Source organism: Diadema setosum, chromosome 4 (genome assembly GCF_964275005.1).
Source record: "Diadema setosum chromosome 4, eeDiaSeto1, whole genome shotgun sequence".
Taxonomy (NCBI): domain Eukaryota; kingdom Metazoa; phylum Echinodermata; class Echinoidea; order Diadematoida; family Diadematidae; genus Diadema; species Diadema setosum.
The window spans coordinates 28491056-28512198 of NC_092688.1; the positions used below are offsets into that span (position 1 = coordinate 28491056).

A 21143-nucleotide genomic window follows, 5' to 3' on the forward strand; every position below is an offset into this window, starting at 1 on the left:
GCTCGCTCGTGCAAGAAGTTTAGATGTCAAGTGGCAAATCACATGATTGTTTAAGGCAATACAGCTAATGATTATGTTGATTTGATGACAATATTGATGAATACCATCACTGTTGTCATTACTACGCTTACCACTGTCATCATAACATCATTACTAATTGCCTGTTGAATAAATGCAACAATAATTTTGTCAATACATTTTGAGTGTTCCCGACCCCATTACATCACAAAGCTGGCTACGCTGGCTACGAGCGTCACAGAGGGCGTAGTATATATTTTTTTTTTACTATAATGTATAATTACTATGTGGTCCTCCTCAATTGTTTTATATTCTTTTCGATACATAATGTTCTGTTTACCTTATTCTCTGTTGTCAAAAGAAGTGTAACTTATATGTTTTGTCGAAAAATGAAATAAACTTTGAATTGAATTGAATTGAGTATAAATCTGACTTGTACTTCGCTCGTCTTTTCTTTGTCTTTTTTTTATCCTTCGACGTTTATAGTTCCCCAATTCACAAAGTCATTCCCTTCAATCTTAAATATTAAGTAAGAATTAATCTCACAGCATCTGAGAATCTACACCCTACAAGCAATGCTTCTACGTAGATTCCTCATATTTCACATGGTAAATTGTCTTAAATGCTGTACTTGACAATTATTAATCATCCATGCTTTTGTATTGTTATGTTTATGGTTTATTTGTTTGTTGAAATGTTGAATATGGAACAATAAAAAACAAACAAATAAAAACAAAGATGCCGGTCGAATTCGAATATGAAGTCTGACAAATCCAGTGGTCAAAACCCCATTATCAATGAACTTCACCTGATAAGCACTGTACACATATATGTTATAGTATACTCTCACCAATATTCATACTACACGTACATCACCTAAAGATTTAGGTCAAGTTCGAATTGTTCAGTGGTCAAAGTCTAGGCTAAGTACCGTATTGTGTGCTCTAAATAATTTTCCACAGCTTTGAGCTGCGACCAAAACTCACACCACAGATACATCATCTAAAGATGCCTGTCATGTTCGAATATTGGTGAAGTCGGACAAGTTCAAAGATCAAAAGATTAATGGACGTACACTCACAAACTGCTACGCAGGCGAGACATCGCTTGGCGTTTGCCTCGTAATATTTCCTATACTCAGTGTATCAAACAATGTACACAGATCTTTTGTACAATTTCCCCATAGGTAAAAACAAAGTGTAGAAACCTTGTGATTCTAGATTGTGTCCAAAAGTTAGGGGTGAGGTTTTTAAAAGGTTCCCCAGTTTGATTTTATTTAATGTTCTCAAAACCCAAATTATCCTCAAAATTTATAGACAAATTCCTATGTCATTTTTGTGTTATTCTATTTTGTATACTAATGGCTTCATGAAAAAGTCTTCAAAATTTTCATTTTCATTTGGACATTAGAATACCATTGAGGACACAAACAACATGCCATGATTTTAAATTGATCTTAAAATTTTATGATCGACTTAGATTCTGTCTGAAACATGGGCGTAAATCCCAGGGGGATGGGGGGGGGGGATAATCCCCTCCTGAAATGGAGGAGGGTACAATCATCCCCCCCCCCCCCTGAAATTTGAGGGGAAAAAATGGGGGAAGTAGAAATGTGATTGCATCAATTTTGGCATATTGCATGACGTTCGTACGCCCGCCTTCAGACAGGTAACAGAGCTGAACAGTAATTCTATCTTGTAGGAAAATGTATACATAATTTTTTCAAGCGCTCGCTCGCGAAGAAAGTAATATCAACATAAGGTATGGTCTAGATGTTGACAACGTCAAATAGTACGTGTTTACATTTAAACATGCTATGACGCGAGCAACTCGGGACCATCTGCAAAAAAAAAAAAAAATGTACGAAAATAAACAAACAATAACAAAAACTATACCGCCATAACTGAACCCCCCCCCCCTCCATTTCCTGAATCATTCTTGAAACGATGATGACTCCGATGACTCCGTCAGGATACATCTATGGGCATACCCATCAAGAATGATCAGAGGCGTCGAATCTATCTCGGGGGGGAAACGGAAATGTTAGGGGCAGACAAATCATTTGTCCCCCAAGCAGTTCCCGAGATGAGGACAGATCTCGAACTTTCTTTATGGAAAATTGTCCAAATACCACCAGAACTAGGCACCAGATCGTTGAATTGCAATCATAAACATGCAAAAGCTCCGCTACTGGGTCCCTTTCAATAGACTTTCTACACTTTTGAGATTGACATATTTCCTAATATTTTATCAAAGAGTGTGCAGCAGATCTTTCACTTACTTTTGATATTCAAATTTGACTTTTTACTCTTCGTAGAAAATTTCCAAACTGTGTGTTTGTATAGCATTTTTTCGTCTGATTTACTTTTTTTGTTGTTGTTTTTATTGATTGTTGATTCTTAGAACTGTCTCAATCCCTATATGTTCACTTACCCATGTAATTGTTGTGAAAATCTGTCAAATCAAATTAAAAGGCTCTTCTCTGTACTGTTTGTAAAAACTGGATTCATATCGCATGTGCCGGTGTCTCTGACACGCTGTATAACGATCCTTTGCAACATTTTGTAGAATGGCGCTGTCCAAAATGTATTTTTACCTTGCTTCCTTTTAACAGTCAGGTTGAGAATAATGAAATTGAACACATTGGCTCAGATGACAAACATGTGCAAGTTCCAAGAAAAAGTAATGCCATCAATAACACCCACTTACGTAAATTTGATCAATTGTCTGAAAAAGGTTTTAAATTCACCCATTTGAACATTACAAGTTTATTGAAAAACATTGATGAAGTCCGGTTATTCTTAAGTGAGAATGATGCAGATGTATTTGCCTTAAATGAAACCTGATTGGATGATACTGTTGCCGAAAATGAAGTATCTGTTCCCATTTATAATATTGTGCGCAAAGAAAGAGACCGAAAGGGAGGAGGTATAGCTATCTATGTTAAAGATTATATTGATTTTGACATCATTGAACATGATACATTATCTTGCTTAGAAGCTGTATGTATTAAGATGTGTCCCAAGAAAGTAAAACCAATATATTTTATTAATTGGTACAGACCACCAAATTCTAAATTAGAAGTAATGAGTCTATATGAAAACTTGCTTCAGTTTGTTGATAGTTTTCATGCTGATATTATAATCTTTGGTGACGTCAACTGTGATCTTATGAGTAGAAAACATAACTCTGTACGTGTTAGATATGAAAATATAAATGATATGTATACAATGGAGCAAACTAATACGTGTGAGCCCACAAGAACTACCCATAAGTCAGCAACTTTGATTGATCATAATTATGGTGACCAATAACCCCTTGCATGTAAATTCATTTGGTGTAATATATATAGGTATGAGTGATCACTCAATGAGTTATGTGGTGTGGAAAGGGAAATCCTCTAAATCTGAACCTCGTTTTATTCAATATAGAAATATGAATAAAATTGATATGGATGATTTTAAACAAGACTTAGGGATCAACCATGGCAAAGTGTTAAGGACTGTTCAAACTTAGATGATGCTGTTTGTAAGTGGGAAGAACTGTTAATGCAAGTAGTAAATAAACATATACCTATATAAAGAAAAAACGAGTTAGGAATCAAGTATGCCCCTGGATGAACTTAAACATACATAAACTCATGAAAGAGCGGGATAAATTAAAGAAAAGGGCTTGGAAAAAGAAAGACCCTAATTTGATGGATCAATATAAGCAACTGAGGAATAAGAAACTTTTTAATTCAAATTTAAATGAGGACAATGAACAGTTATCAAATTCGTTTAATTCATTCTTCTCCAATGCAGGTCAAAATTAATTTGTCTGAATCAATACCTAGGCGAGACATTGATAACCCAAATCTAGTCCCAGCAGGGGATTCGTCAAATGAAAATAAGTTTGAGTTGGCCCCCGTTTCTGAAAATGAAGTATTAACAGAACTCAGGAAACTCAAAAATAAGAAATCCACTGGTATTGGCGGAATCTCATCTGCCATTTTAGAAATGTCAGCTAGAGCTATCGCACCTATTTTAACCTATCTAATAAATAGGTCAATTGTTGAAAAAAATGTTCCATCCCGATGGAAATTAGCCAAAATTATTCCTTTGTTTAAGAAAGGGGATAAAAGTAGCCCAGATAATCACAGGCCAATATCTTTATTGCCAGTAGTATCTAAAGTGTTAGAACGTGTTGTGCACAAGCAATTGTTTAACTATATTCGAGTTAATAGTTTACTAGCAATGGAACAGTCTGGATTCAGACTATTACACTCCACACTTGCAGCCCTCGTAAACGTTGCAGATGAATGGCTTCATGCCATGGATAAACAATGTTACACGGGAATAGTATTTGTCGACCTGAGAAAAGCGTTCGACACTGTTGACCATGAAGTGTTACTAGAAAAATTAAAGCACATAGGAATGAGTGACTCCAGCATAATATGGTTTAGGGAATATTTACAAAATCGACGAATTGTAACTCAAGTAGGAAACACATTATCACGCGAACAATGTATTTCATATGGCGTACCCCAAGGATCAATATTAGGACCTTTACTGTTTGCCCTTTATATAAATGACATGGTTAAAACTGTTGAAAATTGTAAAATCCACCTATACGCTGATGACACTATTTGTATTTTTCAAGTAAAAATCCTCATACTGTTCAACAGAAATTGCAACAGGAATTAAATATGATCTCTGACTGGATGTGTAAAAACAGACTGAGTTTCAACTGTGATAAAACAGTATGTATGTTTATTGGAAATAGAAAGTCACTGAACAAATGTAATAAATTAAATTTTAATGTAAATGGGAAAAAATTGGAACAGGTAAATCATGTGAAATACTTAGGGGTATCAGTAGATGCGGAATTGAATTGGAATACACAAGTTGAAAGTGTCTGTAAAAAAAAAGTGAGTAAAATGGTGAGCTTTATCGGCAGACTTAGGCATATAATCAATGAACAAAGTATGAATTCAATATACAAGTCTTTCATTTTACCACAGTTTGATTATGCCCACATTGTTTGGGATTCTGGAAAGCGTAATCATGTAAATATGATTCAAAAACTTCAGAATAGAGCTGGAAGAATAATTTTGAACATAAATCCATATTCTCACACGTCTATCCATCAAGTGCTTCAAACTCTCTAATGGGATTATCTTGTCTCTCGACGTAAACAGCATCTACTGCAATTAGTTTACAAGGCATTACATGACATGACACCGTCTTATTTGACCGATAATTTTGAACCCCAAGAGAATTCGTATTCCTTGCGGTATAATTTCAATTTACACCTTAATATTCCAAGAACAAATTATTGTAAGAGAATGGTTTCATAGAGTGGTATAGTAGGGAGTTCAATTCACTCCCTTTGTCAATAAAAAAGGCAACCAGTATAGATATTTTCAAGCGATCACTGCAAGAGCGCATCTCTTCTTATGTTTGATATAACTCAGTACATGACAGATTACTATTTACATAAATTAATGGGAAATGTATATTTTTCAATTTCTTTCTTTTTCGTTTTCTTTTCTTTTCTTGTGTTTTTTTTTTCTTTCTTCTCATTGTATATATTTTGATTTGTTGTTTAATTGAAGAAACTGTATTACTTTAATCTATGCTGGACCCTCTTGTAAAACAGCGGGACCATAATGGTCCTCTTCGCTGAGTGAGGCTATACAGCCGTATTATTTATGAGTTTTTGTATCACATGATTTGTAATGTTGATTTTTATATTTATGGAAATAAATTACCATACCATACCATATGCAGAGGCGTCGATGGGGGGGGGGGTAGTTCCCCCATAAAAGTATTGGGGACAAACATATCATTTTGCTCCTCGTAACTCCCGAGATATGGAAATTTTCTTACTTTTTTAATAGAAAACTGTCTAAATATTTCACCCAAAGATGGCTGAATTTCAATTCTGAAAACACAAAATCTCCCTCGCGTAAGAGGGGGATAGGCCTACCCCCTTACCCTCCCCGTTCAGTCCTTTCTACACACTTTAGATTGACAGATTTTAAAATGTTCATCTAAAGTGTGCACCTGGTCTGTTACTTCAGTTAAAAAAAAAAAGAAAGATGCAAAACTTCCGTGGGTGGGAGGAGATATCTAGATACTTACAATTAACGGAGGCCCCCCCCCCCCCCCCCCATAGATTTAGTATATACTTCTGGGACTGAAATTTTCCCAGATTACATCATTACGTGTTTACGATTTATTTTCATCTGAATTCTAAAAATGCAAAAGCACCCTCGTATGAGGGGCGTCGATCCTGGAGGACAAGGGGGGCGGACGGGAGGAGGGGAAGGGAAAAACTTATAATTTTGATCCCCAATAATTCCCGAAATGAGGAAAATTTTCTTGCGTTTTTTGATAGAAAACTGTCTAAATATCTTATCGAAAGTGTGCACCAGATTGCAGAACTTCAATTCTGAAAATGGAAAAAAAAAATCTCTCTCGCTTGGGAGGGGGATACCCCCTCCCCTTTCGGTCCTTTTCCTTTTTTTTTTTTTTCGATTGACAGATTCCCAAATATTTCATCTTAAGCTTGCACCAGGTCTGTCACTTCAGTTACAAAAAAAAAAAGAACACAAAAGATCCACCGCGGATGGTAGGGGATATCTTCTTTCAATCAACCCTTCCCCCGCTTTGTTTCCCACTAAAAGCTTTAGTACACTTTGGGGATTGACAGCTTTCCGAATTTTCTATCAAAACTTTTCATTTTTATTTGTATTCTAAGAATGCAAAAGCCCACTCGTGCAGGGATGTCGATCCTGGAGGGCTGGGGGGGGGGCAAACATGTCATTTTGTCCCCCAATAATTTCCGAAATGAGGAAAATTTTCTTGCGTTTTGTCCAAATATCTTATCCAAAGTGTACACCAGATTGCTGAATTTCAATTTTAAAAAATGCAAAATCTCTCGTGCTTGGGAGGGGGGTACCCCCTCCCAAATCCTCCCCCTCTGTGCCCCTTTCCCTAGCCTTAGTACGCTTTACAGATTTCCAAAAAATTCTGAATAATTCTGACTTATCACTTATATTCCGAAAACTCGAAATTTCCTTCATGTACAAGGGGAATATCCCCTTTTAATCAACCCTTTCCTCGCTCACTTCCCCCGTCACGGATCAGTTTTGTTTTGTTTTTTTCTCCCCCATATATTCCATCAAATATGCGTATGCGAAATATCTCAATTTCAACTTTAAAAAGTCAAGAGCTCCCTCGTACGGGAAGGGTGGTAATAGCACTCGCCCACGCCTTCTCCCTGCTCAACCGCCCCCCGCCCCATCCATACAAATAGACTGTGGCTACACTTTGAACAAAGGCAGTTTTCCAAATATGCCACAAAATGTGTGCACCAAAACGTTTAAATGCAATCAGAATGTACAGAATCTCCCTCGTGTAGGAAGGGGGAATAGGGCTTATCCCCTCCCACCTTCTCTGATTGACAAAATAACTTCCAGATACTCCAAAAAAAGTGTGCACCAGATTGTTGAATTTCAGTTCTAAAACTAAAAAAAAAAAAAAAAAACTAGACTCGGAATTTGTCAAGACTGACAAATTAGGTGATCCGATATTTTTTTTTAAATCAATGATTCGAGTCCTGATCGCGATAGGCATGACCATATAGGTTTCATCCTTGTTTAGAGACATTGGCCGTGTGATATTTGGATTCTCATTTAGAAAAGAGAGTCAGGTCTGCCATCTTTGGTACCAAATTCGGTATACACTATAACGAAGATACAGAATGAAGTATATTTGACCATTGACCCAACTTTGCACAGCCAAGATGGCATCTGAGCAAAAAAGTGGTTATTTTGTGAAATGATCCTTGTACCATGGTCTTTGCGTGTGCAAAATATGGTAAAGATAGGACATGTATTCACCAAGATAAAGGTTGAAACATTTATGACCTTTAACCCTAATCTACATACCCAAGATGGTGTCTGATTAAGTAGTTGTTATTTTGGGAAATAATGTACGTGACATGAACTAAACATGTGCAAAATATGGGGATGATAGGGGCTGTTTTTCTTGAGTTATTGCAAAGAAAGTTGCAGAAAGAAAGAAATATCTCAATACATCGAAGATAAGCTTGAGTTCAACCAAGTTTTTTGACGTGATCTCGGCGTCGTATGAAAAGATGGAGCGAATATTGACGATAGCCCAAAGTCTCAGCTACAATATATTAAAATCTGGGAGAAATTCAACGAAGAGTAAGTGAGCTAGTGCTCGATAAAGACCGTCATGTCAATTTTCATTTCCAGAAAAATTCCCTCCCATAGAGATAACACGTAAACTGGTTAAATTTGACAAGGTTACATTATATCCATTTTCACGAGGTGAAGACATCATTAGATTAAAACTTTGATAGAACAAAACTTAAAGAGTATTAAATTGGCTACAACATACTAAATCTGGGAGAAATTCACCGAAGGGTAAGTGAGCTAGTCGTCGATAAAGACAATCATGGCAATTTTCACATCTAGAAAAATTCCCTCCCATAGAGATAAAACGTCATAACGAAGATACAGGAAGTACATATGACCTTTGACCCCACTTTGCACAGCCAAGATGGCATCTGCGCAAAAAGTGGTTATTTTGTGAAATGATCCTTGTAACATGGTCTTTACGTGTGCAAAATATGGTAAAGACAGGACATGTATTCACCAAGATACAGGATAAAACATTTATGACCTTGACCCTAATTTACATACCCAAGATGGTGTCTGATTAAGTAGTTGTTATTTTGTGAAATAATGTACGTGACATGAACTAAACATGTGCAAAATATGGTGGTGATAGGGTATGTTTTTCTTGAGTTATTGCAAAGAAAGTTGCAGAAACAAAGACATATTTCAATACATCGAAGATGAGCTTTGATTTCAACCAAGTTTTTGGACGTGATGTCGACTCCGTATGAAAAAACGAAGGGCACACTTACGATAGCCCAAAGTCTCAGCTACAACATACTAAAATCTGGGAGAAATTCACAGAAGCATAAGTGAGCTTGTGCTCGATAAAGATAGTCATGTCAGTTTTCATTTCCAGAAAAACTGCACTCCCATAGAGATAACACGTAAACTGGTCAAATTTGACAATGTTACTTTTAATCCCTTTTTACGAGGTGATGCCGTCATCCAATCAAAATATTGTTATTATATGACTGAAAGACCATTCAATAAGCTACAACATATTCAAATTTGGATGAAAATCAACAAAAGAATAAGTGAGATATGCTTGAGTGAACTTCAAATTCGATGACGTCATTTTGAAAATTTACTTTTTTTACTTTATTAAGAAATTTGATATCTTTTCATCATTTTTCCAGCATCGCCAACCCATGAAATGACATGTACAACTCATCAGCTTTCAGAATATGTAAAAAAAAAAAAATGGGGGGTCACCGTCCATCCTGACAAGTAAAATCGGATTCAAAATTGGCGGTTTTTGTTTTTGCATTGTTGCACTGTATATCGCCATTGACGCGCGCGCGGAATTTCAACTTTGACGGGCCCGTGTGACGTCATATTGAGTCGGATTGACTTGAAGCTCGGTAGAAATATTCCTTGACATTTCAGGCATCAGATAAGTGTGAAAAAATGGGAAATTTCTATTGCATAAGAGCTGTGCGTGCGTATATGTGCGCGCGCGTACGCGTCCGTCCAATTTTTTTCAATTTTTAAAAAAATGCTCCAAATGTTCTGAAACGTGTGCCAAAAAAATTTGAGCTCGATTTGAGCATACAAATATTTCAACGCGAGCGTACGCGCACGTTTTAAGAAAAATGTGAATTTTGAGAACATGAGTAGAATGCGCATAATTTGAAATATATGTGACGTAAATTTCATTAATGAGATATGAATGAGAATGTGTTTTAATATAATGACGTCATAGTGACGTCACGGTCGACTGATCACTTTGATTTTAGTTCGATTGCCGTCTTTGGGAGATGATACATGTATGGTATAATTTTGACATTGATAGGAAGAGCACTCTCTGAGCTTAACCTGTCCACAACTTTTGAGGAGAAAGAAGAAGAAGAAGAAAGAATCCGTACAGATACAGAAGGTGATCCGAGAGGATACTCGGATCACCTAAAAAAGCTCCCTTGAATATGGGAGACGTATCTTGCCACCCTCCAATTGCTTGGTCCCCTTTATAGACTGTTACGACCAAAATCACTCTGAGAATGATCGCACAAAAGAAACAATCAACTAATGTTCAGGCGGTTTATTAACAGTGATATTGTGGGTACAGACTCATATTCGGTTTTCACATCAGTACAATAATGATTAAAAAAAAACAATTATAAATCGGTAATGGAGTCACTTACATATTTTGTTATCAAGTAATCCTTTGAAAATGTTCAGATACGATGTTCGATGCACCGATGAATGATCCTTGACGCACAGATGAATGATTCCTCCGCCGTAACTCCAAAGGCGCAGGTTGTGATAATCCTCCGTATGAATCCGGGGTAAAAATCCAGGATATACGTCCACAGCGAAACGTGCAGAATCCACAGGAAACGGGCAGAATCCAAATGTTATGACGACCACGTCCAGTTGATGCGTTGAATGATGATTCACTTTATAATGTCCAGCAAGGAATCCAGCCCATCACAGCTTTGCCGTAATAATGTCCGTTGACACTAAAATATGGAGTCTATCTCCAATGTAGGCAAATTAATTCTCTGCAGGCAAAATGTCTCCCAGGCCTTATCTCCACAGTTTGTATAGCAGGTCAGCAGGTAACACAGGACTGACTATAACAAGTCGCTTCAGAGCCAGAAGTGACGTAACTCTCAGAGCAGAGGTGTTGGGTACTCTGCCTACCTCAGAATTTCTCCAGCTTATATACTATCCATTCACCCCTTTCTAGTACATTCTGTAATTTTCTCCAACCTGGGGCCACATACCTGAACATACTAGCAAGTCCAAATTCCAGGAATCCTGGATGACTCACTGCCTAACTATGTGCATAACATCATTGCCAAAATCAACTACCAATCACAATGGGCTACAGGGACAGTGCCTCACTCATCCAAATATATTTAAGCACTTCCTAGAATATTCTGGAATGGGTGAAATCATTCTAGATTGAGTGAGCTATAATGTATTTCCTGTCACATGCATACATGTACTTTAGCTACATTATATACCACGTAGCAAATTCTCCACTGATCTGGTCAGCCTGTATGTACTATATCTATATCACATAGAATGTTCTCCATTATTCTGGTCACCCTGTATACATACAATGTACACATTAAAACAACCATGCATACAGCCTTGATACATTACACATGTACATAACTACTTGTGTGTACATTTGTGACAAGACTTAGTACACTTTGGGGGATGACAATTTCCGAATTGTCCACAAAAAGTGTGCTTCAGATCGCTTTATTTCAATTCTAATATAAAAGCTCCGTCGAGTGGGAGGGGAATCCCACCCCCACACCCTCCCCCTAAGCTCTACCTAACTAGACTTTGTACATACACACAGATGATGCACACTCGGAATAAGAGCTAAATTTCATGATTTTAACACTTCCCTGAAACAAGCACTATTCATTTCCATTATTATTTGGGAGGGGGCCGCTGGAAAAAGATTCTAAGTATCGCACCAAAAATTTGCACCAAATCGCTGAATTTCAGGTCTGAAAATGCAAAATCACCTTCGTGTGGGAGGAGAAATGCCCCTTATCTACAACCTCGTGTGCTTGCTTTTTCTGTGTGAATAGCTTAACAGACAACGTTCATGATAATTATTCGTCGTAAAAATTAATACAATGAGTTTATGTAATGATACTATTTTATAGGCAAATTGTTCATTGTAATTTACATCAAAATATTCTGCTACCTTAAACAAGTGGGACTGTTTGAAACCGATAAAACACGCAAACATGCCTAAAATTGCACCATTTACTACATCAAAATGCAAAAAGTGCTTACCGTGGGAGGGGGACACACCATTTACTACATCAAAATGCAAAAAGTGCTCACCGTGGGAGGGGGACACCCCCCTTCCACACCCCCACCCCCCCCCCCCCCCCCATCGCTCGCTCCGCTCGCTCGGGCTCGGTTACGTTCACGACATTAAGTGTAGGAATTAATACAAGAAGTTTATTAAAATGATACCATTTTAGGTAAATTTTTCAATAATAAACTACATCAAAATATTCTGCTTCCTTAGACAAGTGAGACTGTTTCAAGTCGATAAAACTCGCAAAAACATGCATCAAATTGCACCATTTACAACATCAAAATGCAAAAACTTCTCACGTGGGAGGGGAAACATCCACTGCCCACATCCTCCCCCTCCCCCTCCCCTCCCCTCCCCTTCCCCCCCCCCCCCCCCCCCACTCGCTCCGCTCGCTCGCGTTCGGTCGCGTTCATGATATTCAATGTAAAAATTAATACAAGAAGTTTATTTAAATGATACCATTTTATAGCCAAATTGTTTAATAATAATCAACACCAAAACATATTGCTACCTTAAACTAGTGGGACTGTTGCAAGTCGACAAAACGCGCAAAAACATGCATCAAAATTGCACCATGCACAACATCAAAATGCAAAAAGTTCTCACCGCGGAAGGGGGGACACCCCCTCCCACCCCCCCCCCCCCTCGCTCGCTCCGCTCGCTCGGGCTCGGTCGCGTTCATGACATTCAGTGTAATAATTAAATCACGAAGTTTGGTAAATGATACAATTTCATAGGCAAAATTGTTCAATAATAATCTACATCAAAATGTACTGCTACCTTCAACATGTGGGACTTTTTCAAGTCGATAAAACACGCAAAAAAAATGCATCAAATTGCACCATTTACAACATCAAAATGCAAAAAGTTCTCACGTGGGAGGGGGAAACCCCCATTCCCTCCCACACGCTCACCTCTCGCTCGCTCCGCTCCCTCGCATCTTGCCCCCCCCCCCCCCGATCGAATCCGGGCAACGCCGGAGATAGGCCCCACTATTTAGTAGGCCTACACAGTGATGTCGCGCAGGCGGAGCAAGAGTTGAGATACCACGTTTTAGTCATTCAATTATCTATGAATATTTCTTTTTCTAACATGTTTTTTTGATAGGGGGAAAAATCAAAAATTTCACCAAAAGTGTTCACCAGGTCGCTGAATTTCAGGTCTTAAAATGCAACCCCCCTCCCACACCCACCCTCCGCTCGGTCGCTCCGCTCCCTTGCACAAATATTCCAACTCCAAGTCCCTCCCCCATCCACCATCATCAAAACGGAACGATGCCCCTGGGGATGATTGCTTTATTGACTTAAATCAAGAAAATTGAAAAATACAATAGCTACAGGAAAATATCTACTACATTATTACATACAAAGAAATGGAGATCCATATTACCATTTCATTGAATTTATTTGGGCATTATTGAGGACTACGCTACGTTTTTGAAAAAGGGGGGGGGAGGGTCAAAATCGCCTGTCAGTCAAGAAGAAAGAAAATCAAAAGACAAGAGAAGCAACAACAAAGTCTTCATACTTTTAAGATCTGATTTTTCGCCGAAAGTCGGCTGACAAGCAAAAAAAAAAAAAAAAAAAAAAACCAAACAAACAAACAAACAAACAAACAAAAACAAGAACTTGCTGCCATTTCCCACCCACTTTATATTTCGTGCAAAAGAGTGGAACATTCAATCCCTGTAAAACTGTGTGTGTGTGTGGGGGGGGGGGGGGGAAGCACCAAGCTTCCCCCCCCCCCCCCAGGCTGCCGCCGTTCCGGTTATGGGCTTGTAATCGTGGTGATGGTGACTATCGCCGATCATCCCCCCCCCCCCCCACCCACTCCTCAGTACGGATTTACGCCGTTGGTCTGAAACGCCTTCCAGGATTATATGGGTTATGTAGGCCTACTTGTGGTGCGAGTTTAGTGGTCATAGCTAAGCTGCAGAAATGATAAGAGTATTCCAAATTGTTGACGACGACGTCGGCGGCGACAACAGAATAGACATGTCTCGCTATGTGTATGCAGGCGAGACAGTCAATTATCAATTATTTTGTTTTACAAAAGACATCAGTGAAAGCTCCAAGGTCTTTGAGTCGAAGGCCACCAAAATAGGGTCAAAATGTCATTTTTGTTTATCTGAAGTTGCATAATTACTTGCAGTTTTACTGTTTTGAGGCGTAATGGATTAATGTAAATCAGAACATACTCCAATGGTTAAAGGCCAATCCTTGGTTAGTGATCAAGACCAATAAACTCCATAAGAATGTAGATAAAGCGCCATGTACATGTATGGTACACATGGTAATTGTGTTAGAGGCGGAGGCATTCCTCTCGACTGCGTGGAAGTCAAATTGTTCTTGTTTATCCCTAGACCTCAGCAATTGCGTTGACAAACTGCTGAATGAAGACTGCCGATACGAGTCTGACATCTGAAGTTGCATAATTACTTGCAGTTTTACTGTTTTGAGGCGTAATGGATTAATGTAAATCAGAACATACTCCAATGGTTAAAGGCCAATCCTTAGTTAGTGATCAAGACCAATAAACTCCATAAGAATGTAGATAAAGCGCCATGTACATGTATGGTACACATGGTAATTGTGTTAGAGGCGGAGGCATTCCTCTCGACTGCGTGGAAGTCAAATTGTTATTGTTTATCCCTAGACCTCAGCAATTGCGTTGACAAACTGCTGAATGAAGACTGCCGATACGAGTCTGACATACACGCAGTTCAGTGATTATGTAGAGAAGTTGCGATATCAAAGGTCACTGGACTTTGGCCTCGCAAGATAGAAAAAACTAGTAAATTGGTCTAATGATATGTCTCCACACCTGGTATCCAGGAAAGGATTCCTTGGTCTGTCTGTATTCTTGAAAGCCAAATCAATTGGCTCTTAGGTAGAATTGGCATTAAGAAAACGAGCGGAAAGATAAAGATATTCCTCTCCAGAGGTTTCAATAGCTTTAGTGAAGGGCTAGGGTAAATACATTTGGTGCACATCACGAGACCGACACTCAGGAGTCAAACAGCCCACGAGTTATACAGCCCACGAGTCATACAGCTCACGAGTCATACATCCCACAAATCATACAGCCCATGAGTTCGACACTAAGCAAAACAGGTTCACGAGACCGACAATACGCAAAGAGGCTCACGAGACCGACAGGATGAACAGCGCCAACTATTAACCAATAAAGAGTGCTTAGTTGTATAGGGTGTCCTGATAGTGGCATAAGGAAGAAATGAGTAATGGGAAAGGGGAGTTGCTAAGGTGTTACTGCGTCAGTTGCCCTCTCTCATCTCCTGAAATTTTCAAGATCTGTATTCGCGTGTGCGTGTGTGAGTGTTTGTGCAATAATGGATAAAATTCATTGAAAGTATGCACCAGATCTTTATACTTCAATTCCCAAAATGCAAAACACCGTTATTTGCGTGTTATCTCCTCGATAGTTTTAGGTATTCTTGCTACCCCTCCTTAAAAATAAAAAAATAAATAAAACAAAATAAAGTAGAAATAATCTGTGCACAGCTATGGTTATTGCTGTTTAGTTGGATCTTCAAAGAATATGTGACTGCTGTTGATATAAAAATTCTTTGATAATTAGTTATTGCCTTATAACAATAATTTTATTGTGCTAGCTCATAACAGTTCTTTATGAAATAAAGTATTGTACTTTCGACGTCCATTTTTATGCTATTTTTTCTCTTTTTAGGAGTCGTAGAATTTATCCCCGAAAGCGTCTTGTCCCTCCTACATACACTCACTCAGGAAAAAAAAGAAAAGAAAAAGAAATATATTATAATATGATGTGCATATTATGGTCAGCCTGCTAGAAAAACCTCCAGTCGGGAAATCATGTTTACAGGAAAATATTTCACAAAATGATCAAAGTTACAGCGCACATCTGCTTGACATGATCTGGAAGGTGCGCAGTAATCGCTGCGACAAAAAGAGTTTTCATCAATTAAATTTCATACATTATAGTTACAGAGAAAATTGGTTCTCTAAAACTTCCTATGGCAGTCGGGTAGGAATCTAATACTTAACTAGTGGAAAGATTAAAAAGGAGGAAAGCCTATCAAAATTAGCAAGATGTCGTTATGAAATCCTTACTTCAACTTCATCATCATCATCATCATCTCCACGACAACATTATCGCCTCCTTCATTATCAGCCTTTCCATCATAATCATTAATTGTCTTTTTTTTTATAGTCATTGACATTGACTGGTTATTATTATCATCACCTCATCTTGGGATTTTACAGTTTTTGGATTTATGATGTCATAGATAATGATGTTTGATATATATTATTTATGAGCTGTTATATATCTGTGCTTCCCTTTCCTTTCTTATTTTTTTTTCTTTCTTCTCTCTACCGCTAATCCTCCCTTTTTATAGGTCTATTTATATATTTGTTTTTCTTGCAAGTTGACGTCAATTACAATGATTATATTCGTAATCAGTATTATATCTCAGAATTTGTAAAGTGATTATAGGCAATATTGGTGGGATTTAGAAAGAAATTTATATGATATAATCACTGATATTGTTTTTGTATATGTTAATTTTGTTGTGTTGTATTTTAGGGCGAGTTGGTTTGAGTTGTCTCAGTTTATTGCATCGCTGGCTGACATGGGGGGGGTAGAGATTGGGAACGTAGCAACAGGGAAGGTTTTTGGAGTTTTTAACATCATGCCAGTGGAGTCGGTTTTTATGCCACGTTTTTAAACGATTATTCTTTTCAGTTTGACTTTAAAAACATGCTCGGTTATTCATTTATATATCATGTATTATTTCGTGTTGTTCTCCATTCATGTATATAATGTATTTGTTATGCCTTGTCATTTATATGTAAAAATCCCGCACTGAATTTCCTGTAATGTTTTTATTGGACGATTAAAATGAATTGCAAAAAAAAAAAATGTAAGCTATACATCGTTCTTGTTATTTTCCCCTTACCCCTTTTATGACATTAATGCAACACCCTGTACAGATACACACTTGTAGTTGACATATGGATGGCGCTGCTCATCCTGTCTGTCTCATGGACCCTCTTTGCTTAGTGTCGGTTTCGCGACCCTTGTTCGCCTTGTATCGGTCTCGTGAGCCTCTCTTATGCAGTGTCGGTCTTGTGAGCCTCTTTTGCGTAGTCTCGAACTCGTGAGCCTTTTTGCCTGGTGTCGAACTCATGGGCTTTATATGTCTAGCGTCCAACTCATGGGCTGTATGGCTCGTGAGCTGTATAACTCGTGGGCTGTATGAATCATGAACCTATTTTTGATGTCGGTCTCGTGGGACGTAAGACTCGTGGGTGTCGGTCTCGTGGGATGACCCCAGTAAATTGATGCATGGTGATATATACACACACACACATTAGACATTGTGGTTCTTAAGCTGCATAGTCCCAGCTCTTCACGGTGGGCATATAGTTGACTCATGCCCTGAAACATCTCCAGAATATGGTCCTGTTGTTGAATGACTGTTTTGTTTTGTTTTGTTTTAATCTGTTTTAATTTAGACGCTGCTGGTTACATGTTAAATATGTTTGATGCTCACGCTAATTAGTATTTCTCTGAACAATTCTACCGGGTACAGTTGTCCAGGTCAGGCCATCTCAAAGTGCATGTGCAGTACTCCAGAAACCAATAAAATGCATAGAATCAACGACAAATAATCATGATCATCTCTTCAATAAAAGGTAATTTGTTTCATGGTCTATACGGGGTAGAAAAATGAATGGCAGAGGAAAATTATCGTCATTTCATCTCCCGTCAAGACATGAATCAATTTGTCTTTTACAAAATTCCACTTAGACATATTTCAAAGTGTAGAAGTAGCTTTGCCGTATATCTTGTATGACATGTATAACATGAACTACGTATCTAAATATCTTGGGATTTGTATAACTTACATTTTAAAAAGGAATCTTCATGTGCAACATAATCTTTCCAGCAATGTAGGTATACTTCATATTAAAGCTAAAGTACTATGTCCCAATGAACACATTAACAGTAGCGGATCCGGAGGTGCGCTCCCCCTCTTCTTTTTTTTTCCTAAAACAAATTAAATAAAAAGAAAAAAATGGATGGCGCATATGCCCCCATTGATTTTGTAAAGGAGCCTCCCCTTTACGGAATTCCTGGATCCACCTCTGCATTATCGTACAAAAAACAAACAAACACACAAACATACTATAATGCAGTAACTTATGTTTTCAGTATGTGTTAATCAAATGTCTAAGGACTGCAAGCAAATCAAGCTACGCTTAAGCTATAGCCATTGTATATTATCTGTTGCACATTGTCTTACATAAACTTGTTGTACAACGCTGTGAAAACAACGTATGTATGTTTTTGTAAACATACTATCAACAATATGTACACGTACAATGATAACGCAGAAGCCATCAAGCCAAATAAATTGAAATAAATCAAAGTTCCAAAATGTTGCATGATCCCACGCGATAGTATAGATCCCTATTCCCTCAGCTGCATATTTCTGGTTTCCAATCAAATTCAGTAAGTCCCTTTGCCTTAAAAAATCTTTCCCCCCCCCCCCCCGTAAAAAAAGAAATTAAAAAAAATCTCAAAAACTTTCTGTAATTTCAAGTGAAAATAAATTGCCTAATCGATAAAAATATAATAATAAATAATAATACAGGGTACTTATAATGCGCCAGTTCCACATACTGTAATTAACGTGCTCAAGGCGCAGAATATGACTGAAAATCAGAAATTTTCTGTAATTTCAAGTAAGAATATATTTCCTAATCGATAAATATATGACAGAAACACAAATGGATGTCTCGTACCAGCGCTGGACGGATGGACGACACCAATACACAGCATAGCGGCGATGGCTGCGTCTACAGCACTCCCTCCCTCCTTCAGGATGTCTCTGAAATGATGACATGACAATGTGTAATAATCTTTTCATATTCTGTTAACGCTTTTATCTTTATGAATGGCAAACCATTGTTCATATACTATATCATTTACGGCTTTTACATTTGCAATATTTTCTTTGCTATACATCGCTACTTTTGGTTAATTATCATTTACACTTTGAAATTTCTTTTATCTAATAGGGCGGGGTTAATCGGCTTGTATATTAACATATATATTTATGGTGCCGTCAATAGGTAATTCAAAGTCGTCTGCTTTTGATTTTTTTTTATGTCTCTTGTGAATAGAATAGGTTGGTTGGTTTGCGTATAGTAGGGTCCTACAGTGGTTGGTATGGATTATGACAATGTGCATATTTACATCCGACAAGCCATCCAAATTCCACCGTTAATATAATACCCCATTTCCAATTCCCCAAACCAACGATCTGTGTATATACATGATTGGCCAAAGATATTAAGGATTTCTCTTCACATAGCTTCTTGGCATGCCATTACAAACGAAAGATTCTATTCAAACATTTCCCTCATATAGCTTGGACTACTATTGTGTGAACATGATGTTTAATCTCTATCAATAACTTCAAAACGTAAAATGGGATAATTGAGGAGAGCATGTTCCTTCTCGATCTGGCATAATAGTCAGTGTCAGAATAATGACCGTTCCCCATCGTACGTCGGTAGGGAAATTCACCTGCCCACTGCAGAGCATATCTCAGAGTCTGCTGCTACTGCTCCGTGCTCAAAAACGTATCCAGATACATTCTTCTGTCCAGGTTGTATCACCAAAGGAAATATAAGGCAGGCGACCACAGTAAAAACAAGCAAAATTATTGCTAGTGTGGCAAGCGCCAATTCCCGTGGCTTCCTTTTCTTCACCCTGTGTTGTGCGAGTTGAGAGCAAGAAAGTATGAAAATATTGCACTAGAAAGGGAAAGAAGGAACTGCGGTAAGACCGATATACGATGACATGTATTCAGCGAAGCAAACATTCAAACACGTATAATTTCTCGCTGTAGTCGCCCACTATTTTGAATAAACGCCCGACGTTGAAATAGCCCTTGCAAGTCCCTCTGAATAATTTCCAGCTACAGTTGTATAACAAAGATCAATTCCTCAACTATGACTTCTTAAAGTTTATGATTAAAGATGGTTTGGCGGTGAGTTAGTTCGGTCGAGAGCGCGTCTGCCTCACGATCCAAAGGACCCGGGTTCGAGTCCCACTGAACTATGTTGTGTGTAATCATACCGTCCCCTCTAGTAAGAGGCAAACTCTCGGATTGGAAATTGGATTGGAAATAAAATGGACGCCCCATGTGTGACAGAGTCACATCTCATGCACGTTAAAGATCCGGCTTCATTTATTCATCTCGAAAGCAGGGTGTTTAACCCGATGAAGTGGTCCCGCCTTATACACCCAACTGGACCCCATGGAAGACCAGATAATGCAGCTGAATATGGACTATCCAGCCATCTTCTCAGATGGAAATAAAACAAACAAAATCGACGTGGTAGGATCTCAATTCCTGCCATAAAATTACATTGCAGGACAATACAAGAATATAACAGCGCAATGAAGATGGATATTAATTTTTTTTTTCAACAATTTTCATTTTAGCAAACTGTCGTGAAAATGCACTGCGACCAGTATGAAAATGCGTAAACATGCAATGCCACAATGAGCTCCGCGACACGGACAATCAGACAACTGGAAGTGAAAAAGAATGTAACATAAGAGTATTTCAAAAAATAATTAAGTAATGTTTTCTACTTACGAGTCAAGCGGTCCGGCCATAATAGGCGTCTTGTAGCCAAAAGTTCTGTCACAAATACCTATCAGCAATCCAACAAACCTTGAATTTTAGGGCTTGGGCAAGTTTGTATGCGAAGGAGATAGACAAGGAAGGAGGCGGATCTGTTTGATTTTGCGTTTAAATAATTGCCACACATACGATCTTACGCAATGTTGATATCGTACTGAATCGTACATTGCTCGTACAAGACATTATGTTGATTCAGTCGGCCGGTCGTAAGAGGAAATCTCGAATCGAGATAAGCAGTACCGCAGGTGACCTGGTGGGTGTCAATGTTTATTCCAGGCATGTTTACCTATGGTATCTATCTCCACGTTTACTTGGCATAAGCGACGTTTCTTTGTAATATTAGACTCTGATTGAGACAAATTAATTTGAGTGCGTCAGTCATACAAAAAGAGAAACAAGGAGAATTGAAA

At 38.1% G+C, this 21143-nt stretch overlaps 1 protein-coding gene across 1 annotated transcript in view; it reads right to left on the bottom strand.

The window, feature by feature from the left end:
• LOC140227778 (glutathione hydrolase 1 proenzyme-like) overlaps positions 1-20705 on the bottom strand; it is a 62213-nt gene extending 41508 nt beyond the window's left edge. The window contains exons 1-3 of the mRNA XM_072308175.1: positions 20686-20705; positions 19605-19790; positions 18818-18903 (exon numbers count right to left, since the gene is read on the bottom strand). Coding sequence (XP_072164276.1) covers positions 18818-18903; positions 19605-19790; positions 20686-20705 — 292 coding nt within the window. The remainder of the gene's footprint in view (positions 1-18817; positions 18904-19604; positions 19791-20685) is intronic.
• Positions 20706-21143: the final 438 nt, after the last annotated feature.